Source organism: Rattus norvegicus, chromosome 15, assembly GCF_021556685.1.
Source record: "Rattus norvegicus strain SHRSP/BbbUtx chromosome 15, alternate assembly SHRSP_T2T, whole genome shotgun sequence".
Taxonomy (NCBI): Eukaryota; Metazoa; Chordata; class Mammalia; order Rodentia; family Muridae; genus Rattus; species Rattus norvegicus.
The window spans coordinates 8,314,628-8,342,620 of record NC_141548.1 but is presented as its reverse complement, the minus strand read 5'-3'; the positions used below and the strand labels follow the sequence as shown (position 1 = coordinate 8,342,620).

Sequence of the window (27,993 nt, the reverse complement as noted above, 5' to 3'; positions counted from 1 at the left end):
TTAGCAAAGAGTCCTTGGGACTTGTGATGCTCGACATCCATTTCAGGCATGAAGGATTAAGTACTTTGGTAGTGCACAGGAGACAGTACATAATAGACAACATAACTAAGCACACCAAAAGAGCACCATGCGCTTTGTTATTTGCGTGGATTACTTTAAGGCAGTGAACATAGGCTACACAATTGAACCTGTGAATGAGAAGTCATCTAAATGACTATTGGTCATTTCATGAGGCATTGTAATTGTAGTTCCACAGTGCTAAATATTGAAATATAAACGGGCATTCAGCTATTAAATTTAAGGCTTTGGAATTATTTATAAATGAGAAAATTACAGACTCTGCCAAGGTAAATTGTAGCAAGATAGATTTGCTCTACGGAACTGCCTTAGTAATGCTTGCAACGTTTGGATCACCATACTAAAACACTGAGATTCTTTTGGTTTTTTTTTTTTGTTTGTTTGTTTGTTTGTTTGTTTTTTGGATATTTTTTATTTACATTTCAAATGTTATTCCCTTTTCCAGTTTCCTGTCCATAAGCCCTCTAACCCATTCCCATCCCCTTCTTTTATAAGGATGATCCCCCTTCCCAAACACCCTTTACCCCCCTTCCCCACACTGATATTCCCCTACACTGGGGGATCCAGCCTTGGCAGGAGACAGCTATACTAGGATCCTGTCAGCATGCACTTCTTGGGCTGATCAGTAGTGTCTAGTTTTGGTGGCTGCATATATGTGAGCTGGATCCCAGTTAGGATCAGGTGGAGCACGCTCTGAATGGCGATTCCTTCAGTCTCTGCTCCAGTCTTTGTCTCCATATCCCCTCCGATGAATTTTTTTGTTCCCCTTTTAAGGAGGACTGAAGCATCTGCTCTTTGGGCATCCTTCTTCTTCAACTTCATGTGGTCTGTGGATTGTATCTTGGATCATTCAAGGTATTGGGCTAATATCCACTTATGAGTGAGTGCATATCATCTGTGTTTTTTCTGATTAGGTTACCTCACCTCAGGATGAAATTTCCTAGTTGCCTATGAATTTCATGATTTCATTGATTTTGATAGCTGAGTAGTACTCCATTGTGTAGATATAACACATTTTTTTTATCCATTCCTCTGTTGAAGGGCATCTGGGTTCTTTCAGCTTCTGGCTGTTATGAATAAGTCTGCTATGAACTTAGTGGAGCATGTGTCTGTGTTGTATGTTGGAGCATCTTTTGGGTATATGCCCAGGAGTGGTATATAACTGGGTCCTCAGGTAGCACAATGTCCAATTTTCTGTGGAACCTGCAGACTGATTTCCAGAGTGGTTGTACCAGCTTGCAATTCTACTAACAATGGAGGAGTGTTCCTCCTTCTCCACATCCTCACAAACATCTGAGTGTTTTGTTTTGTTTTGTTTTGTTTTGTTTTAATCTTAGCCATTCTGACTGGCATGAGGTGGAAAGCTCAGGGTTGTTTTGATTAGCATTTCCCTGATGACTAAAGATGTTGAATATTTCTTTAGGTACTTCTCAGCCATTCAATATTCCTCAGCTGAGAATTCTTTGTTTAGCATTGTACCCCATTTTTAATAGGGTTGTTTGGCTCTCTGGTGTCTAACTTCTTGAGTTCTTTTTATTTGTTGGATATTAGCCCTCTATTGGATGTAGGATTGGTAAAAAACGTTTCCCAGTCTGTTGGTTGATATTTTTTCCTAATGACAGTGTCCTTTGCCTTACAGAGTTTTATGAGGTCCCAATTATCCATTCTTGATCCTAGAGCATAATACATTGGTGTTTTATTCAGGAAATTTTACCCAGTGCCCATGTGTTCCAGGCTCTTTCCCACTTCTTCTTCTATTACTTTAAGTGTATCTCGTTTTGTTTTTTTGTTTGTTTGTTTGTTTGTTTGGTTGGTTGGTTGTTTTTTTGTTGTTGTTTTGGTTTTTGGGGGGTTTTTTTGTGGAGGTCCATGATCCACTCAAGCTTTGTACAGGTTGATAAAAATAGTTCAATTTCCATTCTTCTACATGCTGACCTCCATTTGAACCAGCACCATTCGTTGAAAATGCTGACTTTTTTCACTGGATAGTTTTAGCTCCTTTTTCAAAGGTCAAGTGACCATAGATGTATGAGTTCATTTCTGGGTCTTCAGTTCTATTCCATTTTTCTACCTGCCTGTCTCTGTACCAATACCATACTGTTTTTATCAGTATTGCTCTGTAATAAAGCTTGAGGTCAGGGATGGTGCTTCCCCCAGAAGTTCTTTTATTGTAGAGGATACTTTTTGCAATCCTAGGTTTTTATTATTCCAAATTAATTTGTAAATTGCTCTTTCTAACTCTATGAGAAATTGAGTTAGAATTTTGATGGGGATTACATTGAATCTGTAGATTGGTTTTGGCAAAATGGCAATTTTTTACTACATTAATCCTGCCAATCCATGAGCACGGGAGGTCTTTCCATCTTCTGAGATCTTCAATTTCTTCGATCAGAGACTTGAAGTTCTTGTCACTTGCTTGGTTAAAGTCACACCGAGGTATTTTATGTTATTTATGACTATTGTGAATTATGTCATTTCCCTAAATTATTTTCAGCCTGTTTATCCTTTGAGTAGAGGAAAGCTATTGATTTGTTTGAGTTAATTGTATACCCAGCCACTTTGCTGAAGTAGTTAATCAGGCATAGTAGTTCTCTGGTGGAACTTTTGGGGTCCCTAAAATATACTATCATATCATCTGCAAATAGTGATATTTCGACTTCTTCCTTTCCTATATGTATGCATTTGACCTCCTTTTGTTTTGTGATTGCTCTGACTAGGACTTTGAGTACTATATTGAATAAGTAGGGAGAGAGTGGGCAGCCTTGTCTAGTCCATGATTTTAGTGAGATTGCTTCAAGTTTCTCTCCATTTAGTTTGATGTTGCCCTTTGCTTTTTACTATGTTTAGGTATGAGCCTTGAATCCCTGCTCTTTCCAAGACTTTTAACATGAAGGAGTGTTGAATCTTGTCAAATGCTTTCTTAGCATCTAATGACATTATCACGTGGTTTTTTCCTTTGAGTTTGTTTATGTAGAGGATTACATTGATGGATTTTCATATATTGAACCATCCCTGCATCCCTGGGATGAAGCCTACTTGATCATGATGGATGATATTTTGATGTGGTCTTGGATTCAGATTTCAAGAATTTTATTGAATATTTTTGTGTCAATATTCATAAGGGAAATTGGTCTGAAGTTCTCTTTCTTTGTTGGGTCTTTGTGTGATTTAGGCATAAGCGTAATTATGGCTTCACAGAAGGAATTGGGTAGTGCTCCTTCTGTTTCTATTTTGTGGAATAGTTTGAACAGTATTGGTATGAAGTCCTCTATGAAAGTCTGACAGAATTCTGCACTAAACCCTTCTGGTCCTGGGCTTTATTGGTTGGGAAACTTGTAATAACTGCTTTCATTTCTTTAGAAGTTATGGGATAGTTTAGATGGTTTATCTGGTTCCGATTTAAGTTTGGTACTAGGATCTCTCTCAAAAATTGTCTATTTCATCCAGATTCTCCAGTTTTGTTGAATATAGGATGTTGTAGCAGGATCTGATGATTTTCTGAATTTCCTCAGATTCTGTAGTTATGTCTACCTTTTCATTTCTGATTTTGTTAATTTGGATACATTCTCTATGCCTTCTGGTTAGTCTGGTTAAAGGTTTATCTATCTTGTGATTTTTCTCAAAGATCCATCTCCTGTTTTGTTAATTCTTTGTACAGTTGTTTTTGTTTCTACTTGGTTGATTTCAGCCCTGAGCTTGATTATTTCCTGCCCTCTACTCCTCTTGGGTGCATATGCTTCTTTTTGTTCTAGAGCTTCTAGGTATGCTATCAATCTGCTAATGTATGCTCTCTCCAGTTTCCTTTTGGAGACACTCACAGACTTTTCCTCTTAGCAGTGCTTTCATTGTGTCCCATAAGTTTGGGTTTTCATTCATTTCTAAAATGTTTTTAATTTCTTTCTTTATTTCTTCCTTGACCATTATTTGTTCCTTCTCCCTTATCATTGAGTAGAGTGTTGTTCAGCTTCCATGTATATGTGTGCTTTCTGTTGTTACTGTTGTTATTAAAGACCAATGTTAGTCTATGGCTATCTGACAGGATGCATGGAATTATTTCAGTCTTCTTGTATCTGTTGACACCTGTTTTATGACCAATTATATGGTCAATTTTGGAAAAGGTACGATGTGGTACTGAGAGGAAGATAAATTCTTTTGTTTTAGGATGAAATGTTCTATAAATATTTGTTAAATCCACTTAGTTCATAACTTCTGTTAGTTTCTCTATCTCTGTTTATTTCCTGTTTCCATAATCTGTCCCTTGATGAGAATAGGGTGTTTAAGTTACTCAATATTGTTGTGTGAGGTGCAATGTGAGTTTTGAATTTTAATAAGGTTTCTTTTATGAATGTAGATGATATTGAATTTGGAGAATAGATATTTACGATTGAGAGTTCATCTTGGTATATATTTCCTTTGATAAATATAAAGTGTACTTCCTTTTCTTTTTTGATAACTTTTTGTTGAAAGTCAATTTTATTCGATATTAGAATGGCTACTCCAGCTTGTTTCTTCAGACCACTTGCTTGAAAATTGTTTTCCAGACCTTTACTGTGAGGTAGTATCTGTCTTTATCACTAAGGTGTGCTTCTTGTATGCAGCAAAATACTGGGTCTTCTTTCCATATCCAGTCTGTTAGTCTATGCCGTTTTATTGGAGAATTGAGTCCATTGATTTTTAAGAGATATTAAGGAATAGTGATTGTTGCTTCCTGTTATTTTTGTTGTTACAGGTGGAATTATATTTCTGTGTCTTTCTTTTTTTGGTTTCGTTGCAAGGAGACTACTTTCTTACTCTCTCTAGTGTGTTTTTCGCTACGTGTATTGTAGTTCCCCATCTATTATCCTTTGTAAGGCTGGATTTGTAGAAAGATATTGTGTAAATTTGGTTTCGTCATCAACGGTAATTGACAGTTTTGCTGGATATAGTAGCCTGGGCTGGCTTTTTGTTTTTTTATTATCTGTATGATATCTGCCCAGGATCTTCTGGCTTTCATAGTCTCTGGTGAAATGTCTGGTGTAATTCTGATAGGTGTGCCATTATTTGGTATTTGTTATTTTCCCCTAGTGCTTCTAATATTCTTCCTTTGTTTTGTTCATTTGGTGTTTTGACTATTATGTGACAGAAGGAATTTTTTCTGGTCGAATTATTTGAATTTCTGTAAACTTCTTGTATGTTTGTTCATGGGCATGTCCTTTTGTAGGTTAGGTAAGTATTTTATTATATTGTTGAAAATATTTACTGGCCTTTTAACTTGGTAATTCTTATTCTCTTCTATACCTATTATCCTTAGGTTTGATCTTCTCATTGTGTCCTGGATTTCCTGGATCTTTTGGGTTAGGAGCTTTTTACATTTTACATTTTCTTTCAGTGTTGTGTCGTTTTCTGTGGTATCTTCTGCCCCTGAGATTCTCTTTTCTATCTCTTGTATTCTGTTGGTGATGTTTGCATCTATGACTCCTAATCTCTTTCCTAGGCTTTCTATCTCCAGGGTTATCTCCCTTTTTGCTTTCATTATTGTTTCTATTTCCATTTTTAGACTCTTGATGGTTTTGTTTAATTCCTTCACTTGTTTGGTTGTGTTTTCCTGTAATTCTTTAAGGGATTTTTGTGTTTCCTCTTTAAGTACTTCTACTTGTTTACCTGTGTTGTCCTGTATTTCTTTAAAGAAGCTATTTATGTCCTTCTTAAATCCTCTATCATTGTCATGAGATATGATTTTAAACCCAAATTTTGCTTTTCCGGTGTGTTTGGATATCCAGTATTTGCTTTGGTGGTAAAACTGGGCTCTGATGATGCCAATTATTCTTGGTTTCTGTTGCTTAGGTTCCTATGCTTGCCTTTCGCCATCAGCTTGTCTCTGATGTTAGCTTGTCTTGTTGTCTGTCACAGTGGCTTAACCTTCCTGTAAGTCTGTGTGTCAGCACTTCTGTAGGCCTGTTTTCTTTCAGCCGGATTTGGGAACAGAGTACTGCCCCTATGTTTGTTTGACCTGAAGCCTCCATGTGGGTCACTTGGAGCAGAAGAGTTGTTCTTACCTCTGCTCTCAGATTTGTTGCCACTCCAGGTGACTAGTTTTTGGCTCTCAGGGCAGGCAGGAACGGGACGGATCCTTCTGCTGACTGCTCCTATGTTCCTGTATCCAGAGAACACCTGGCAGGTTCCTCTTGGGTCTAGAATGTGAACAGAATTGGCAGTCTCACCTGAGCTCTTAGGATTGTCTGCATTTCTGAGAGTCCAGCTCTCTTCTCACATGGGATTTGGGTACAGAGAACTCTGGGAGTGGTTCAGTTAGGTTCCAGGTACAGGCAGCAAGATTCTTTGTTTTTATTCTACCAGCATGAAAGATCTTTACTGAAGAAACTATCATATTTGTATACAATTTAATGATTATAATGTTTATCATAGCCTAATTCTATAAAGAAGAAAGGAAGTAATTCTAATTCCTTGCATCAAATGTGATTATCCAGTGTGCTGTCACTAAAATTCATGTGTATTTCTAAAACAATATGTAGCTCCATAAATTTTTTAGGCATTATCACCTTAGTTAAGTTATCCAGTCTTTTTATAAATTTGCATATAAATAATAAGATGGGAGATTGCTCATTAGGTAAGGTCAAGGACAGACCACACCACCTGGAAGTCTGAGTTCAATTCCTACTTACATGTACATGAAAGGAACTGACTCCACAAAATTGTCCTTTGAATTCAGCTGTAAGCCATGGCATATGTTTCCCTTAGGAAACATGCACAAATAACAAATAAACTTAGAAAAAAAAGACTGCAACATAAAAACACGTTTTCACATTTTGATAAATTTTAGCTGGTAGAGTTGTATTTGGTTTCTTTTTAAAAGATATTTTCTAATTCCCTAACAAGTTATTTACAATTATTTACTAATTAGACAATTAGTTTCCCCTTTATTCACTTTTCCTTTATACTAGCATGTTACGTACAAAGCAGACAAAGAATGTCAAAGGACCTGAGTAGAGCTCTGCAGGAATATGCTTACCTGGTGAGTGTGGGTTTAATCCCCAGCACTGCAGAGTGGGGAAGAGAAGGAATGGACAGAAACAGTTGGATAAGGAAGAGTTAAAGGGGGGCTGGGGATTTAGCTCAGTGGTAGAGCGCTTACCTAGGAAGCACAAGGCCCTGGGTTCGGTCCCCAGCTCCGGGGGAAAAAAAAGAAAAAAAGAAGGAAGAGTTAAAGGCGTAAAGGGAGGAATTTAGAGAGGAGGGAATAGAGAAAGGGTAAAATGAAGAAGCAAAGAAGGAGTTGAAGTCAAAGAGAGAAGGAAGAGAACAAGGAGGACGAAGTGAAACATGTTCTAAAGATGATAGAGTTTAAGAAGGAACACAACACATTTCTTCCCATTTTGGAGCAGTCTTTTGCCTCCCCAAGGTATCCAAAACCAAACAAATAATAAACACAAACAGAATTTCTGAAAGCCATATGATTTAAAATTTAACCTGTGGTGTCTTCTTTCAGAAGACATGGAACTTTAAATGGAGGCCATTGTCAGTGTCCACCATATAAAGGTGGCAGTCCACCTTGCTTTCCAGTTTCTTTCTTCAGAAAGGGGAGATGTCAAGGGCAAGTTTTCGGTACCAGGTTGAACAGGTCTCAGTTTTGGAAAGTGCTTTCAGATTGCTTAAATCTGAAATGGTATCTCTGATCAAAGACACACTTTCCAGATGTTAGCATTTAGGAAGCTCCAGTAGTAAATGACATGAATTGTACTGAAGAACAATGATGGAGAAGTTCAAAAATTTGGAAGTAAAATTTATGTTTTGAAAAGTCTATATTGCTGTGTAGACTGGTAAAATTGGACACAATACTACCTGAGGACCCAGCTATACCACTCCTGGGTGGAGGTGCTCCAACATATAACGAGGACACATGCTCCACTATGTTCATAGCAGCCTTATTTATAATAGCCAGAAGCTGAAAAGAACCCAGATGTCCCTCAACAGAGGAATGAATACTGACAATGTGGTACATTTACACAATGGAGTACTATTCAGCTATTAAAAACAATGACATCATGTATTCATAGGCAAATGGGTGGAACTAGAAAATATCATCCTGAGTGAGGTTACCCAATCATAAAAAATCGCACATGGTATGCACTCACTGATAAGTGAATATTAGCCCAAAAGCTAGGATTATCCAATATACAATCAATAGACCACATGAAGCTCAAGAAGAAGGATGACCAAAGTGTAGATGTGTAGATGCTTCAGTCCTTCTTAAAAGGGGAAACAAAAATATTCATAGGAGGGGGTCTGGAGACAAAGTTTGGAGCAGAGACTGAAGGAAAGAGCATTCAAAGCCTGCCCAACGTGGGGATCCAGCATATATATATACGTGTGTGTGTGTGTGTGTGTGTGTGTGTGTGTGTGTGTGTACATATCCACCAAACCCAGACAATATTGTTGATGACAAGAAGTACATGCTGACAGGAACCTGATACAGCTGTCTCCTGAGAGGCTCTGCCAAAGCATGACAAATACAAAGGCGAATGATCACAGTCAACCATGGAGGTCCCCATTGGAGGAATTAGAGAAAGGATTGAAATAGCTGAAGGGATTTGCAACCCCATAAGAACAACAGTACCAACCAACCAGAGCTCCCAGGGAATAAACCACCATCCAAAGAGTACTCATGGTCAGACTCATTGTTCCAGCTGTATTTGTAGCAGAGGATGGCTTTGTTGGGCACCAATGGGAGAAGCCCTCGGTCCTGCCAAGGCTTGACCCTCCCAGTGTAGGTGAATGTCAGGGCAGGGAGGCAGAATGGGTGGGTGGATGGGTGGCAGAACACCCTCATAGAAGGGGGATGGGATAGGAGGTTTATGGACAGGAAACCAGGAAAGGGGATAACATTTGAAATGTAACTAAAAAATCCAATTAAAAAAACAAACAAACAAACAACAACAACAGAACACCCAAAGACTTGTATATGACTGATCCCTAATGGAAATCCTTAGTCAGTATTTGGAAGCATAGCTAGAAACGGGTTTTTCCTTTCCTATTACTTCAAATGTTGTTTGCTTTATGACCAAATGCAAGTGTCGTGACCTTTCGGCACCTACTTTGCTATTGCCAGATATGATAATAAGAGCATTCATCTCATATTGTGGCAGTGAGCGGGAGAAAATTTAGCATAGCCTCTGAAATGCATTAGTCAATTAAATATTCAATAAGACATTTAATAAAACATTTAATAGTCACGATGATTAAATATTAATGGACATTTTCACTCTCAGGGATATAAATTAAGAGTACACATTTTGTTCTTGAAGTTTATCTACATTTAGAGAAAATCCAGCTACCTTCACAATTTGTTCAAGCTTGTGAAAATCTCATAAAAATTATATATTAGCTATTTATTGTGACTGACTTTCTGTAACTATATGCATAACCTCATTTCGCATGAAAATCTCTCTGTGGTTAAGGATAAATGGTAGCCAAAGAGTGCATTGAGTGTCCCTGTTATACTATATTTGCTACATATTTTAGGAGTGTGTGTGTGTGTGTGTGTGTGTGTGTGTGTGTGTGTGTGTGTTGTACATGTTAGGTACCAGTTCCAACTCACAAATGATTTGAAGCAAAGATAAACAAATGGTCCTGTGTGAAATTCAGGGTGATTGTAGCCTGGAACCTTCTTCTACCTAAAGTGGCCTCATACGTACTTCTCGTTTTGTCTGAATCTTTTGTGAAATCATCTGTATGGCAGCATCTACCTATTTCTTTCTTGGACATTAGTGTCTCTTACTCTTTTCCATCTTCAGAGGAGCTGGAAAACATTTGTTCTTCCAGTATTGCAAGATGTGATCACCCAAAACAAGCAACAAAACATCTCAGCCACACTGCGATCCTGTCCTGAAGCTCAAGCCGCTGACAGCTTCTCTTCCTGCGAGATGTTGATTCTTTTCTTTAGTGTGCGAGCATCTTAATAGCTATGCACTAAGAGTAGTCATCGTCAACTTGAACAATCTAAGTTGTAGGAAAGGACTTTTGGGTTTTTTTTTGTTTGTTTGTTTGTTTTTTTTTTTGATTTGGGGAAGCTCTGCTTTTCTGAATGAGGAAAATGTGGCTCTAAATCTCCTTTCGTGATTTGTCTCTTGTTCAGCATCATGTGATGTCTATCATACTCACAACATTGTTTTCTCATGAATATTCAAGAGTTCTTCACATAAGACTCAGAAACACTTTATCCCTATTTGAAGAAGTCAGCAACAATCCCATAAATACATGTGTAAAGAGCTACAAAAATGAAATTAAAAATTAAAATAGCACATAGGGTAAAGGAAAATTTCATAGCAAGGATACACCATTAAATGGGGAAAATTAAAAATATATACATATATATGTATATATGTGTGTGTTTCCATATATATATATATATATATATATATATATATATGGGAAAGTGGTATATTTGAAGCAATTTTTGAGGGAAAATTACTAGCAGGAACTATATATAACAATAGAGAGGCCAGGGGCAATATTCAATGGGTGTGACATCGCCTCATTTACTCTTAATGCTAATTGGACAAAAAACAAAGGTTAATGAAACTACATTAATTAGGTAAGACAGACCATAGATTTTGTAGCTTAATACTTTAAAACCTAAACTGATTTTCAGCATAACTACTTAGCCTTTAAATAAGTTCTCTTCCCCTTAGTCACTAACTGTCTTAAGCAGCTTTATTTGACAGGCTAAAGAGATAGACTCAGTGGTTAAGAATGCGTATTGTTCTTACAGAGTACCCCAGTTTTGTACCCAGCACCCCTGTCAGTGAACTATAGCAACTGCCTATGATTCTGGTTCCAGAGGATACAACATAATCTTCTGGCTTCTGAAAAAAAAAAAAAAAACTAAAGTGATGTTTACTATTACTGTTATTCTTTCTCTTTGGGCTTAAAGCACAGATACAAAAAAGCTTGCTTGCATTCTTTTTAAAGTGTGTGCAAAATTAGAGCCATGGCTGAACGCCCACCATGCCTAACCTCATGGCTCACATCACCTCCAGCCATACCGGAAGCATCACTCCTTAAAAGCACCTATCATTTGTGTCATCTTAGCATCAAGCGTAAATGAGGCAGAGTGACACCCCATTCAGTATTGACCCAGGACTCTCATTTAATTACTCTACTCATGGATGATGCTTGCATGTAATATTCAGCCCTTTTAAAAGTTAAAGATTGCTTCTGGTCTCATTCTGTATCTAGAACTAAGGCTGTCCCACAGCCCTCCAAACCCAATACCTGCACAGAGAAAACTGGCCTCCCAGAAGTGCCCTCACTACTAAGCCCACAGGTGAAACCCCACTTTTGCTCCACTAACTGTCCAAACAGGAACCCTCCAGAATCACAGAGGGAACAGGAACCTCAGCGCAGTCTGGGACAGGACCCTTCCGGTCTCCATCTGCTACCAGAGCTAAGACTACCCCACATCCCTCCAGATACAAAACCTGCCCAGAGAGATCTTGTACCCAGAAGTGTTCTAACTCCTAAGATCATAGGTTCACAGGCCCACAGGAGGGACAAGCTCTAGTCAGAGACAGCAAGACCAACTAACATCAGAGATAACCAGATGGTGAGAGGCAAGCACAAGAACCTAAACAACAGAAACTAAGATTACTTGGCATCATCAAAACCCAGTTCTTCCAGCACAGCAAGTACCGGATGACTCAACGCACTGGAAAAACAAGATTTGGATTTAAAATCACATCTCATGATCATAATAGAGGACTTCAAGAAGGACATGCATAAATCCCTAAAAGAGATATAGGAGGATGCAGGTCAACAAAGAGGAAACACAGAAATCCCTTAAAGAGTTACAGGAAACACAACCAAACAGGTGAAGGAATTCAACAAAACCATCCAGAATCTAAAAATGGAAATAGAAGCAATAAAGAAATCACAAAGGGAGACAACCCTGGATATAGAAAAACTAAGAGAGGAATCAAGAGACATAGATGCAAGCATCACCAACAGAATACAAGAGATAGAAGAGAGAATCTCAGGGGCAGAAGACGCCATAGAAAACATTGACACAATAGTCAGAGAAAATGCAAAATGCAAAGACTCCTAACCCAAAACCTCCAGGAAATCCAGCACACAATGAGAAGACCAAACCTAAGGATATTAGGTAAAAAAGAAAGTAAAGATTTCCAACTTAAATATTTCCAACAATAATATAGAGGGATACTTCCCTAACATAAAAAAAGAGATGACCATGAACAAGCATAGAAGAAGCTTACAGAACTTCAAGTCGATTGGACCAGAAAAAAAATTTCCTCCTGTCACATAATAGTCAAAACACCAAATGCACAAAACAAGGAAAGAATATTAAAAGCACTAGGGGGAAAGGACAAGTAACAAATAAAGGCAGACCTATCAGAATTACACCAGTCTTCTCAACAAAGATTATAAAAGTTAGAAGATCCTGGGCAGTTGTCATAAAGACCCAAGAAGAATATGAATCCCAGCCCATGCTACTATATCCAGCAAAACTGGTCATTGCCATAGATGAAGAGACCAACATATTCCATGACAAAACCAAATTTACACAGTATCATTTCACAAATCCAGACCTACAAAGGATAATAGATGGAAATGTCAATACAAGGAGGTAAACTACACCCCAGAAAAAAGCAAGGAATTAACATTCCTTCAACAAACAAAAAGAAGATAGTGACACAAGCATAATTCCACCTCTAACAACAAAAATAACAGGAAGCAACAATCATTTTTGCTTAATGTCCCTTATTATCAATGGACATAGACTAACGGACTGGATACGTAAACAGGACCCAGTATTTTGCTGCATATAAGAAATGCACCTCAGTGATAAAGAGAGACACTACCACAGAGAAAAAGGCTGGAAAATTTTTCCAAACAAATGGTCCCAAGACACAGGCTGGAGTAGCCTTTCAATTTTCAATCAAAAGTTACCAAAAAGATGAGGAAGAACATTTCATATGCATCAGAGGAAAAATGTACCAAGATGAACTCTCAGTTCTAAACATCTGTGCTCCAAATGCAAGGGCACCTACATTCATAAAAAGACAAAACTTTTTTAAAGATCAAAGTATACGTTGCACCACACAAAATAATAGTGGGAGACTTCAAAACTCCACTATCATCAATGGACAGATCACAGACACAGAAACTAAACAGAGACATAGTAAAACTAGAAGTTATGAACAAAATGGATTTAACAGATATCTAAAGAACATTTCATTCTAAAACAAATGAATATACCTTCTTCACAGTTCCTCATGGTACCTTCTCCAAAATTGACCACATAATCAGTTACAAAACAGGACTTAATAGTGCTGGTTCAACTGGAGGTCAGCATGTAGAAGAATGTCAATCAACCCATTCTTTTCTCCTTATATAAAGGTCAAGGATCAGGGAACACCACAAAAAAACACATACACTGAAACTAATAGAAGAAAAAGTGGGGAAGAACCTCAAATGCATAGACACAGGGGCAATTTTCCTGAACAGAACACCAATGACTTATGCTCTAAGGTCAAGAATCAACAAATGGGAACTCATAAAATTGCAAAGATTCTGTAAGGCAAAGAACGCTGTCAGTAGGACAAAACGGCAACCAACAGATTGGGAAAAAAATTTTAACCAATCCTGCATATGACACAGGGCTAATATGTAATACATACAAAGAACTCAAAAAGTTATATTCCAGAGAACCAAATTATCCCATTAAAAATGGTTACAAAGCTAAACAAAGAACTCCCAGCTGAGGAATACTGAATGGCCGAGAAGAACTTAAATAAATGTTCAACATCCTTAGTTATCACAGAAATGCAAATCAAAACAACCCTGGGATTCAACCACACAACAGTCAGAACGGCTATGGTCAAAAACTCAGGTGACAGCAGATGCTGGCAAGAATGTGGAGAAATAGCAACACTCATCCATTTTTGGTGGGACTGCAAGCTAGTACAACCAATCTAGAAAACAGTCTGGCAGTTCCTCAGAAAATTGGACATGGGACTACCTGAGGATCCAACTTTACCACTCCTGGTAATACACCTAAAATATGCTCCACATGTAACAAAGGACACATGCTCCATTATGTTCATAGCAGCCTTATTTAAAATAGTCAGAAGCTGGAAAGAACCCAGCTGCCCTTCAACAGAGGAATGGATAAAGAAATGTGGTACATCTACACAATGGAATACTACTCTGCTATCAAAAACAATGACTTTATGAAATTCTTAGGCAAATGGATAGAACTAGAAAATATCATCTTGAGTGAGGTAACAGTCACAAAAGAACATACATGGTATGTACTCACTAATAGTGGGTATTTCCCCAAAAACTCAGAATACCCAAGATACAATTCACAGACCACATGAAGCTCAAGAAGAGGGAAGGCAAAAATTCAGTTCTTTTTAGAAGTGGGAACAAAATACTCATGGCAGTGAATACAAGGACAAAGAGTGGAGCAGGGACTGAAAGAAAAGTCATCCAGAGGCTGCTCCACCTGGCGATCCTTCCTGTATGCAGCCACCAAACCCAGTTACTACTACTGATGCTGAGAAGTGCTTGGTGACAGCCTGATATTGATGTCTCCTGAGAGGCTCTGCCAAAGCCTTACTGATACAGATGAGAACACTTGCAGCTAAGCATAAGACTGAGCATGGAGACCCCCAATGGAGGAGTTAGTGAAAGGACTGAGGGAGCAGAAGGAGTTTGCAACCAATTAGGAAGAACAACAATCTCATCCAAACACATCCCCCAGAGCCACCAGGATGTAAACCAGCAACTAAAGATTACACACGGAGGGACCCATGACTCCAGTCTCATATGTAGCAGAGGATGGCACTGTCTGGCATCCATAGCAGGAGAAGCCCTTGGTCCTGTGAATGCTCTTTTCCCCAGTGTAAGGGAATGCCATGGTGTTGAGGTGGGAGTGGGTGGATGGGAGGGGGAGCATCTACATAGAAGTAGGGGGAAGGGTGAAGAGAGAACGTGGAGCCAGGAAAGGGGATACATTTCAAATATAAATACATAAACTATCCTATAGAAAAGAAAAATAAAATTAAAAATAAATAAATTAATTTTTAAAAAGTAAATAAATAAATCTTAATGATTTCATTCTGCTTTATGAGAGAAGAGTTCCTTGTTATAATCGCCTTTGTCTTGATTGTATTCCAATAAAACCTCACTCAGAATTGTATTCGAATTCTATCATTAATAAAATATTTTCCTCTTCTTTCTAATTTTTTCTATTTTTTTCTAAATATTCCCCATAGGTACTAAGCACAAAACCATGCTAGAAGCACGGAATGGAAGTGGAACTATAAAGGCCTTTCCGCGGGCAGGAATGAAGGGCAAAGGACCTGTTAATAAGGGAAACACAGGCCTCCAAAACAAAACATTTCACTGTGAAATATGTGATGTGCATGTCAACTCGGAAACACAACTCAAGCAGGTACCATAAGATAGCCAAAGGGACACACTATGTGGAGTCCGTGTATGTTCCCATTCTTTATTTCTAACCTATCCACCTATGCATACGTCCATCTACCCCTCCATCCACTCACCCAACCATCATTCCGTCCATCCACCTACCCAGAAAACCATCCATACAACTACTCATCCATCCACCCATTCACCTAACTAAACACTCATCCATCAATCCATTCATCCACCAACCCATCTATTTACCCTTCTCACATCCATTCACACACCATCCATTCACCAGGCCGTGCAACTACATCATCATCCACCTACCTGTATATCCATCCACCTACTCACATCCTTATTTATCTTTTATTCACCATATTTATTTTAGCATATGTTTAGTTTTGCTGTTGAGGGAACACTAACAATGAGGCAGTGGCTAGTAAATAAAATCTGCTGCAAAATGTTGGCAATAAGTTTGTCTGCTTCTTGTGGGGCCACTTTCGGAGCTGAAGGGATATTAGAACTTTTCTCTCCTGCGTTTTACACGCAAAACAGTTTTCTCTAAAGACCAATATAATGCTCTATTTTTGCTTATTAACATATTTTCATGCTACAACTAACTGTGTGCTCTGCTGTTACTTTATTGTATGTCCTCTCATCTGTGGTTATTGTACTGAACATCCAGTCCTTCATTCGCCTGCCAATGCAATGAGTAACAATGAACAGGTTTTTTCTGTGCTGCACAGAGCCCTCTAAGGGAAGCGGTGGTACATTTCCAGCTGAAGGTTCATATTGTGCTGCAGTTTGTCTACAGATGATATTTTGTACCCTAGTTGTTTATTTTTAGAATTTAAGGCATTGAAATTTGGCTGCACAAACGTGAGGATAAGTGTTGGCATGGAAATACATTCATGCCTCTCTGGGCATGTTTCTTTACTTGCACATAAAATTCCTTCCGACATCCTTTCCTCTATAAATACGTTTAAGGAGATCTGTGTAGTGATAGGGCAAAGACAGGTGAGAAAAGAAAATTGTTCTCTTTATTAAAAATGCATTAAAATGAATAAAGCGAAAGGCTTCATGATCCAAACAAGAAGTGTACACTGCTCTCTTCCTTTTGTCATTGTGAAACTTGCATGAAATATGCGTTATCTTCTTCCAGGTTGAAAACATATGTATTTATGGAATGTTTGCAATGTGTTGTCTCTACAACTGTCATTGTGTTTGCTTTCAATAGCACATTAGCAGCAGAAGGCACAAAGACAGAGCCTCTGGGAAGCCCCCCAAACCTAAGTACAGCCCCTACAACAAACTGCAGAAGGCAGCACATCCACTGGGGGTGAGTGACACTGTTATTTCTTAAAAGACAATGTGATGATCTTTATGTACCACATCTGCGTAAGAGGTACACGGGGTGGAGGCTGTCAGTTCCTATGTGGAACAGATTTAATAAACCGAAGACAATAAAAACAGTTGAGTTTCGAATCCAGCCTGCCCTCCAAAATGGAATCCTTCCTTACATGACTTGATCCAGTGTTTACCACCTTTAACCTCAGCTCATCTGTTCAAGTTGAGATTTGTCCCTGAGCACATAACAAACTGGAGAAAAGGCAGGCTTTCAAGTCCAGTGAACAATCATTTAGAACGTGGTCTTGATGTTAGGGAACAGACTCAGCAAGGATGTCAGAAATAAGTCCTCGAACTGATGATTTAAAGTGTTCAGGAGATAAAGCATGAAATGCAGTCAACACTTATTCCCTTCCAAACTTGCTATTTTAAAAAATCCCATCTCAATGGTATGGTTTAGATTTTGTATGTTGATGCACAGAAAGACATTAAATGCATGAATGAATAGGTCTTTGAAAATGTCCTCTCCACTGCACATTAAATATGTTTTATAGAGAAGAAAGCACGGAGGTATAACTAATGTCATTTTTTTTGAAACTAGTATTTCTGCATGACAGTTTCTGTATGCATAAAGTTTAGGACAACATTCCTCTGTTCTCTTCCTCAAGACAGGGACCTTCTATGTAGGTATAAATCTCAAATAAAATGCAGAAAATTGTGCTCACCTCTGGAAGATGCTCAAGCATGCCTGGTGGGCTGTTAATAGTTATCTTCAATTTTTTCCCAAAAGAAAAAATTCTACACGTTCTTTTTCAGTTGACCTTTCACCAACATTTAGCTTTGTAGGTACTCACTTCTGTGTCCTGCCATTTTAATTTCCAATTCCAAACTCTCAAACATTTGCTCTTGACCCTTTCTAAATTTCTTGTCTTTGCAGGTAAAATTGGTATTTTCCAAAGAACCTTCAAAGCCGCTGACTCCCAGAATTCTCCCCAATCCATTGGCAGCTGCCGCAGCAGCAGCTGCTGTGGCCGTGAATTCCCCCTTTAGTCTTCGAACCGCTCCAGCAGCCACCCTCTTCCAGACCTCCGCACTTCCTCCAGCCCTTCTGCGACCAGCTCCGGGACCCATTCGGACGACCCACACTCCTGTGCTCTTTTCTCCTTATTGAATTCCAAACAGGAGGTGTTGTACTGCAATAATTTTTAAAAAAAAACAACAAAAGGAAACTAAAATCAAACAGAAGAGAACTATGCAGCATTTATTTATAGTTTAAAGCGTTATCTGAAGAGCCAGGACTTTTGATAGCAAAATGAAAAGATTATTTAAAAAAATAAAGTTAAAAAAAGCATGGGGGGTTGGGGTAGGGAGAGAAGAGATGTGTCATTTTTCCAAATTAAAGCATTCTTCTTGAACATTGATTGTTTTAGAAGTTATTGCCAAAACTGACTCTTAGTGGTATCTAGAGCTTCCAGAGTCTTTGTGACTGTGCATTTTTGACACCTGTTCCCCCAGCATTGTCTTTTCTGCTTTCTGAAACAATTATACATTGTTTAAGGGCATTAACTGGTTCATATATATGTATACATATACATATATATAATTTATGCTGTGATATAGATATATATGAAAAAGGCAACAAAAACAAAAGCAACACCATGAATAGTAGTGCCCTTGCTGGTCCTCTGGCTATGACAGCAGTTACTGGATATGTATCCAAACAAAAGTAGATACAGTAGATGTCTTGTCAAAAAATAGTGCTGTGTCTCAATCTATGCCATTAGGTTTTAAAGAATTGCAAAAGGTAGAATGAACAGCTATTTTATACCTAAATCAGAAAAAACAAAAAAAAATAATAAAACCCCGCCAGATGATACACTGGAAACCTCCATGGTCAGTGACCCCATCCTGTATGCTGGAAGGTGGGGCAACACCAAGAAAGACACTTCATCACCAACTATTCGATTCCCACTTGGAATAGGCATTGCTAGAGAGAGTGAAGTGTTAGAATGCCAGTGTCTCTGAAAACCTGTCAACCCGTGTGTCGTGGGCATAAGAATTCAGTAGAACTATTTTATTCTAAACATGAGTAGCCCTCAGAATCTCAGATAATGGTGTGAAATGAGCACAGAACAGCAAAAGCAGAAAGAAAAAACTAGTCACCTGCAATAACCCTTGATGTCAGGCCAGGAGAACCATAGTGAAGCATTTTTGCTTGAAATATGAATTATGAAGACAGATGTAAACTGTCTATGGCTGTTTACTGTTGTTTTTCCTTCTGACATGACCTACTTGAGTTCATTGCACACCAACGTTATGACATCAACAATGTGTTTTAGCAAGGTCCCCTAGACCATCGTTTATCTGGTGGCATTGTGAGATAAGAACCGCCTTTGACATTTACCACAGAGCTGAAGGAAACAGAAGTTTTATCTTTAAAAGAAATGTATTATCAGGGGAATATATATATATATATATATATATATGTAAGTATGTATATTGTATATATGTTAGAAAGATTAAGAGATTAACTTATAAAAAGAAAATCTATATAAGATGATTCTATAACTGCTCAGTGTTATACGTTATCATTAAATTGGTAACAAATGGCATGAAATAGTTGTGCCTTTAATTTGTGGTAAAGGCAGTTTGCTTTTTCCCCACAGAAAGCTAGCTTGCCCCTAGCGATATGGTGGGGCCTGACGCAGACGGGTGATTGCACCCAGAAATGATAATCTTCAACAAGAGAACAAGAATAAAACATATACATATCAGCCTTCTGTGACTTAGGATTAAAAATAAAAAAATTATTTTTGAAAAGGTTTTATAAGCACTGCATAAAGCTATAGGGACTGATTGAGTGTGGCCTTCCTGAAATTGCTTTTATTTCGGTTGTAGGAATCCTTCAGAGAGGATGAAAGAATTAAGGAGTCCCTGGAGGGAGAGGTGGTTAGGACTTGTCATTTATGTGTGAAGAATATTCACAGTGTGCTTGGTGCTGACTGTTAACTGTGGTCTTTAGAGGGCTTTTCCAGTGTCTAGCTGTAGAATGTGTCGTAGAAGTGTATCTTTAAAGCAGCTGGCTATACAGTCCTGTTACTTAACAAGCAACTAACACAGCATTTAAAAGAAGAAAGGAAAAGAAAGATTGTAAAGGAAGCAATGAAAAAATGAAAGGAGAGAGAGAATAAGAAACTGTAGCCATTCCTTCAGTCTGTTGGTGCAAAGATCTTTCAGACATATCTGCCATTGAACACGGTGATTTCTCATTTGCAGTCTCTTGCGAGCACTGCTGCCTGTTTTCAGCAAGAGTTTGATTTACGTGTTTATTTATTTATTTATTTACTTATTTATTCATGACTTACCTATCAATGGGGCTATCCAGAGCTCATTACCATGTGACCAGCGGCTTCTACTTGCGTTGGATTTTAATTATTTTATTTGATTGTTCACTGTATTTATTCTGCATCTCAGCCCTTCCTCCTGACAACGGCACTTCTGCGTTCTTCCACTGCGATCTCCTTATAATGTGCTTCTGTCGTTCCTCCCCATGCTAACGAAACGAAGGAAGCAATCGGCGATACGTCAGTCTGTCACACGAAGTCCTGGGTCACAAAGCATTAATAACTTTAATGGTTTGCTCTGAACAAACAAATCAGCCATATTTTCTTCATTAGCCATATAAGAACACTCAGAAATACCTGGACCCTGTCTGCCTCACTTCACGATGGAAACACTTTTGTTTAAATGGTCTCTTATATTGGAGTTTTAAGAATCAGTTGTCTTTTATTCACTACCTAATAAAGGATGAAGCCTAACCATTGAACTTCACGTGGCTTCTCTGTGACTCTTTCCGTGGGCTCTTTTTATTTATCTTTACTGTTAGTTGCAATTGTTAATTGTTAATAGTCAGCATCTGTTATGGTACTGACTGTTACAAAGCAACAGATCTTTCCCTGGGGATCATTTTTCAGGAATAAGGATTGATGGTTCAGGCTCATCAGCAATGGTACTATGAAAATCCCAACACGGTCTGACTTCAGAGTTATATGTTCCTTTCTGTGTATCACACCTCCTGCAGGTATGACACAATGAGCGCTCTGTGTTTCATTTGGAACACTATAAATACACTGCAAGACCAATGACCCTGTAGAAAGCATTTGTACCACTCTTCCAGAGAATTTAGGCCAATGGGAGCAGATGTCAGGGTACTACTGTTTCTCTTCTGCAAAGGCAGCAGATGAGAACTCTGAAGAATAGTTGTTTCTCTTCTCATAAGCAGACACAGTGAGTTTTGGCAAGTTCTTTAGCCACTGCCTCACTGGAAAGGACCGCTCTCTCTGTGTGCTGTTGGAAGCTCTTACCATTACAATAAGTCATAATTATGTGACTGCAGACATAGCTTTCTTAGCAAGAAAATAACAAGTAAAGATAAAAGTAATGTTTATTTGGAACTCAAGATAATAAAAATAATAAAATGAAGATTTTAAAAATTTTAAGAAATACCATTTTCAAAAATTAAGATATGGAAGGGCTGGAGAAATAGCTCGGAGTTCATGTCCCAGCATGCACACAGTTTGACTCATAACTGCCTTTAACTTCAGCTTCAGGGATCTGATACCTCTGGCCTTTAGGAGCACATGTACTCCTATGCATTCCTGCCAGGTACATACAAGCAATTTAAAATAAAAAAAAACTTTAAAAAGATAAAGTAGAAGTCACAGTGTCTATGTCTGTGTACTATAAGTGACTGATCACATGAGGGTCAGCAGCTTGTCCTGATTGCAGCTCAAGTTAGGATGAGTATCTTTATGTCCCGCTTCAGGTTTCACCTTTTCTGAAGAAGCCAGATCATGAGGGCTGGGGTTACAGCTGGTAGACCTGTATGAAACACCCAACACGTATACATTTCTGAATTTGATGTCTAACACTGTGTAAAACGGGGCACACGCTTATCATGCTAGCACTTGGGAGGCACAGGCAGAAGGCCAGAAGTTCAAGGTAGAAATGCATTAGAGGGACTGCATCTGGAACTGCCTCCAAAGAAAGTCAAACAGAAACTACAAATGGAAAGTGAAATCTAAAGGTCTCTCTCTACTGAGACACCGATGTACCGCTCTCTACCTTTCTGTGTGGAAGCATGAATGGTACTATATTAATAAGTATTTTTATACAAGGCATCTACATGACAAACAGATTTCATGGAGTTAGAGTCAGTTTAGCTGGTAGTATAGACCTGCAGTCTCTGCTACTGAAAAGACTGAGAAAAGAAAAGTGTAAGATTAATGGTGGCCTTCCAACTTTGATAGTGCGCTAGAGAGTCCATGAGATAACGCATAATATAGAGAATTACCTCAGGGTAGAAGAGGGTGGCTTATCAACATTCACTTTTGAAAAGAACTAAGAAATGCCTTCGATGTGGAGATACTCTTCCCCACTATATCTGATGTAAACTCATCCTTTCAAATGGCTGGAACGATTCTTTGAACTGCCAAATACATATGAAATTTAATCTAATCAATGTTCATCTGATCAAATTGAGTCTTAATGATTTGTCATGTGACTAACATCATACAGAACATTCCCTAACATTTAGGGAATGAGATGCCATCCCTAAGGGTAATTTTTCAAAAGTCATACTGAAATGGTTGTAAGCAGAACCAAACCCACAAGAATATGGATCTCAAACTCATAGATGTCAAGTAGGAGGACAGGCAACAAGAAATAAAGAAAATGAGAAATGAATACAAAAGCAACATCTGGGACAAGAAGGGATTACAGCAGCTAGTAACCTTTGCCAAGCAAGATTATTAAGAAGGTCAGCATCACACATAAGATGTGGAAAATAACCATGATCAACAGATGGCTAAATAAGACATTGCTGCTAAAGATATAGACACAACTTCAGCTGAGGGAAAGCCTTGGGTCCCCAGAAGCCACAACCCTGACTCCTTTATCTTACCCTACAACCTTGACACTTTATTATACCCTATAATAATCTTGCCAAGTCTAGTCTTGGACAAAAACTATAGTTCCCTCTGTCCTTTCGTCAGGACCTCTATGGAAGACTTGGGTTGGTTTGGCTCCCTCTAGTGAGCAAAGATATATTTAAAACTAAATAGCTGTTTGCCAGCCAGTTCTAACAGTATACACACATGTACATGTATGTACAGAAATTACTTTAAATGAACCTCTCGATGCTTTTTCACAACTGTCAGCTTTTAAAGATGTAACAATCATTTTATTTTTATTTATTTATATTTGTATCTATCTAATTTCTTTAGAAGATAGAGCTGGAAAATGATTCTATAGTTAAAAGCACTTGAACTCTTTCAAATAATTGGGATTAAATTCTCAGCACATACATGGTGGCTTCATAAACAAACATAGCTCCAGTTCCAGGGGACCCAATGCACTTGTCTGGTCTTTGTGGATAGAGGATGCATATGTTTCATGTACATACATTCAGGAAAATGCTTATACATATAAAGTTAAAATAAAGGATGGGAATCATAATAGGTTTGAGGCACTAGAGGAATAAGAAGTATCTGCAGTGTGGAAGATCTATGTTGTACTCCAAGACCATCGAGTTAACAATTGGAGTTGTATACTTTGACTTCTTTCTTAGAACCTGGATTTTGGACTAAGAAGTTGAGCCCAAGTTTAATCTCAGTAAAGAACAAGGCACAGCACACAGAAAAGGAAAGTTATCAAAAAGTAAGTATTTGGTAAGGGCTAACTAAGATAATGTTGACAATCTAGTCTTTATGTTTTTTAATTGTAAAACATAAATCCACTCAGAAATATTTTACCTTTGTTTGAGGGTCTACCTATGTTGCCTGACTGACCTAGCACTCATCAAGTCATCTAGGCTGACATTGAACTTGCCTCAACTCTCCTGTCTCTGCCTCCTAAGTACTGTGATTATAGGCACAAACCACCATACCTGACTGAGAAACACTACAGAGTTTTGAAGCTACTATGAATATTTTTGGAATTATTATGTGAGTACTGTGGGCTCTGTTGCACCTTGTTAACCCAACTGAAAATCTGTCATTGTATGATTTTATTATAAAGTACTAAGATTAGGAAAAGCACCTATATTGCATAGGAGGTTTTCCAGAATTGATGTGAGTCTATTACAGCTTTGAGTTCAGGTTACCAGAAATGGGAAAACCTTGAAGTTATTGAGATTACTAAATTCCGTCAAATAGTTAAAACAAGTTTCATTTAATGACATCTGACTTAAAACACTATAGAAAACGTGTGACCATATTATGTAGTGGGGGAGAACTTGGGGGCAAAAGATCCATTACCAATATAGAATGTCAGGGAGCAGTGGCCAGAATGCCCCAGTACTTCACAATATGACAATTCATTTTTGATGAAATTTGAATAGTGATGGGTACTTGCTCATAGGATGAGTTTCTGATGCATCTTTGCTCCTGCATTTTTTAAAGACAGGACACATTTTGGGCTGTAAGTTTTGTGGATGAGTGCTGGCATCCTTATCCCTCCACTGGGAGTCCTGCCTGGCTACAGAAGGTGGCCTCTGTGTTTCATGTCCCCACAATTACAAGACTGGGCTAAGAAGAGGGTGAACTTAGTGGGAGTCCTTTGACGCTCAAAACAGTTTGAAAATCAAAGCTTAGTTTTATAAATTGTTTCAAAATGCAATTTGATAATGGTCAAATTCTTGTGTACTTGAAAGGAATCCCATCTCAGGCCAGAAATGCACTGAGGTAATGGTAGGAAACAGTTGGTTTTGTTCTGAAGAATTGCTGGCATGTTTTAAAAATATTTCTTTCTGAGTCTATGGAGCTTTGTGCTTCAAATACTGGTTTTTGTTTATGTTCCTAACCCCTAAAATCTAATTTCTTTTGTGGGGCATTTCTCTTATAACATATAAGAAATAGAAGTTCATTTTAAATCAACCCCTAAGAGATCCTAGGGGAAACGTATGTGACAGAGGTTTGCTGTATAACCCAGACAGGCTTTAAACTCATGAGCTATGTGCCTGAGGTTCCCAAGTGAGCCCTGGGATTATAGGAATGTGTCATTATGCCCAAGGAAACTTATTGCCCCATATATTGGAAAATATTGCAGATCTCACAAAAATTATATGCTTGGCTATTTTTCTTTAAACGTTTCAAGATTTATTCATTTTCTTTTATGTATGTGTGTTGCCTGTGTGTATGCATGCATACTATGTATGTACCTATGGTGCACTCAGATGGCATAAGCTGCTGGATCCCTGGGAACTAGAAGTAAGGATGGATGTAAGCTATAATGTGAGTGTCTGGTACCAAACCCAGGTCCTCTGCAACAACAACTTTGCTCTTAACCATTGTGCTAAGCTTTTAAACACCAAAATGTTTTTATTTATTTATTTATTTATTTATTTATTTATTTATTTATTTACATCCCAAAGTCCCTTCCCCCACTTTCCCCTCTCCCCTTGTGTATTACTCAACCCTGGCACATCAAGGCTTGGCCAGATAGGCACATCCTCTCCTACTAAGGTCAGACAAAGCTGCCCTGTCGAGGAACAAATACCACAGTCAGGGGACAGCTTTAAGGAGAACCTCTGGCCCAGTTGTTGAGGAACCCACATGGAGACTGAACTGTACATCTGCTACATATGCGGAGGGGCCTCGTTGCATTTGACTGGTGCTCAGTCTCTGAGAGTTCCCAGGGTTCCAGGTTAATGGACTCAGTTGGTCTTCCTGTGGCGTACCCATCCCCTTAAGGACCTTCAGTATTTACCTCAATTCTTCCATAAGAGTCCATGACCTTCGTCCAACGTTTGACTTCGTCCAACGTTTCAGTAAGCTGCTAGGTAGAGCCTCTCGGAGGACAGTTGTGCTAGGGTCCTGTCTACAAGCATATCAGAGTATCATTAATAATGTCAGGGACTGGGTTTCAAATTGGGATGGTTATTAATTGGCCTTCTTTTAATCTCTGCTCCATCTTTGTCCCTGCGTTTCTCTTAGACAGGACAAATTTTGGGTTGAAAGTTTTGTGGGCGTGTTGGTTGGAATCCTGATCCCGCCACTGGCCGTCCTGCCTGGCTAGGAGGTAACCTCTTCAGGTTTCATGTAACCAACGTTAGGCATCTTGGCTAAGGTCACCCTAGGTATCTTGGTAAGATCACTCCATAAAATGATTATTCTTGACAAGAAGATTGCAGAAAGCATATACAAACTGATGAAATGCCAGGGACATCTATTCACTTACAAGTCTTGGACTTTAGTCGGCCTATCTAAACATAGCTAACTATGTATGCAGTTAATGAGAACAAATTGGAGACAATATTCTTTGCTCTGAAAATCAAACTATTTCTTTTATAAATGTTGACATTAAATTGCCATTATAAAACTCAAGTAATACTTTTGAAGTGAAAAAAGAGTTTACATGTTTAGAATTCTGAAAAAATGGGGTAAGTACTCATGTGATTTTTTTTCTCCATGAGTTAGAAGAATATACTCAGGGGAATGTGAGTTGACTTAGCAGGCAAATCAGATCAAGTGCTTGCAAGGCAAGTCTGGAAACCTGAGTTTAATCCCCAGAGCACACACAAAGTTTTAAAGAGAGAATCCACTCCTCCAAATTGTCTTTTGGCCTCACAGGAATATGCACAAGTTCACCACACACAAGTAAATGAGTAAGCTAATAAGTGAGTAAATAATGTGAAAAATTAAAAATTAATATAATCCAGGCTCTGTCCTTGATTAATGCCTTGGAAAGGATTTTATAAGGTTTTGTCTAATTAAAATTAATAATATTGCAGATTCACAAAGGCATTGTTGATTGAAGATGTAACTCATAGGGTGCTTATCTAGTATGCTCAAAGCCCTGCGTGTGAGCTCCAGCACCACAAGGAGATGCAAAGTCACAGATATCAGAAAGTGTGCAGTAGTTGTGGTTATTTTGAGTTTACAAAAACAAATAAACAAAATTGAGGAACAAAGGCATTGATTTGTTGAGTACTCAGTCCTAAATACATCACCTTGGTTCATAGAACATCACAGAAGTTGTGAGGAGGGGGCAAATGTAAAAGCCAGAAGACTGGGAAAATTGCTATGAAATTCTGTCTCCTGGGTGTTAACATGACCACTGCCCTCATGAACTGCAACAAATGTGCTTACCTTGACAAGATTGACAAAATGAGTCATTCTGTCCACATCCTTTTGAGGATGGCGGAGGTTCTTGGGAAACCCTACTAGTACATGAAGAGCCATTAAAGTTAATATCTACATTTATTTATTTTTATTTATTTCAGTTATTTAGTCAGAGATAAGTTGACCCTACCTTGATAAATAACCCCACCCATATCCCTGCCAATGAAACTAATTAAATTCCGTGAGTCACAACAAAATAAAAAATGCTTCATATATATATATATATGAATATATATATATATTCAAAGAAGTTAAAACAAATAGACACAGGGTAAGGGGAGAGAGAGATTTGCATATAGTTTTCAGTTATACACAGGGTAATTCTGATTCATCCTTCAGTAACATAAACATTCCCACAGTCACTAGGTACAGAAGATTTTCATATATCATTCAGCCACATCAAGGACTCCCTGATACTAAGCTTAAATGCTATACCCCCATCTGTACAGTGAAAGCATAGCTTGGTACCTCCCAAGTGCTCAGGAGGCCGATCTGTACCTCACCTTTGGTTTGTGTATCTACTATCCACTAGACTCTGCTCTTTTGCCAAAGCAGGCTAAGCAACCTCAGAGGTTCTAGAGTTCCTTGAGGAGTCTGGACACTTGAACTGGAGATTTTGTTGAAGCTTTTTATATTATAATAAGTGATCATCTATGTTATTACATTTATCTAAGATAATTACAGACACGCACACGCACACACACAAAACTGTCTAATGCTTATCACTACAGTATTATGTAAAAAATGCTAAGCTAACCAGGAAATAAACATATTGTATGTTATGCCAGTCATTTGTTGAACATATTATAACACCTTCCCATATGTCACTATACGTATATGGCACATACTAAGATCTCCCAAATGTCAATAGTTCCCTAGTCAAACATGAAGCTGACCACTTAATGTACAGAAATGTAAGTACAAAACATTTTATCTC

At 38.3% G+C, this 27,993-nt stretch overlaps 1 protein-coding gene across 15 annotated transcripts in view; it reads left to right on the top strand.

Annotated features, from left to right (window-relative positions):
- Zfp385d (zinc finger protein 385D) overlaps window positions 1–20,706 on the top strand; it is a 383,190-nt gene extending 362,484 nt beyond the window's left edge. For 14 of the 15 annotated variants that reach the window (XM_087585513.1, XM_087585522.1, XM_087585516.1 and 11 more), the window contains 3 exons: window positions 15,375–15,553; window positions 16,766–16,867; window positions 17,813–20,706. In XM_087585513.1, the coding sequence (XP_087441639.1) occupies window positions 15,375–15,553; window positions 16,766–16,867; window positions 17,813–18,046 (515 nt within the window). In that variant the 3' untranslated portion in view covers window positions 18,047–20,706. 15 annotated transcript variants of the gene reach the window in all.
- Window positions 20,707–27,993: the final 7,287 nt, after the last annotated feature.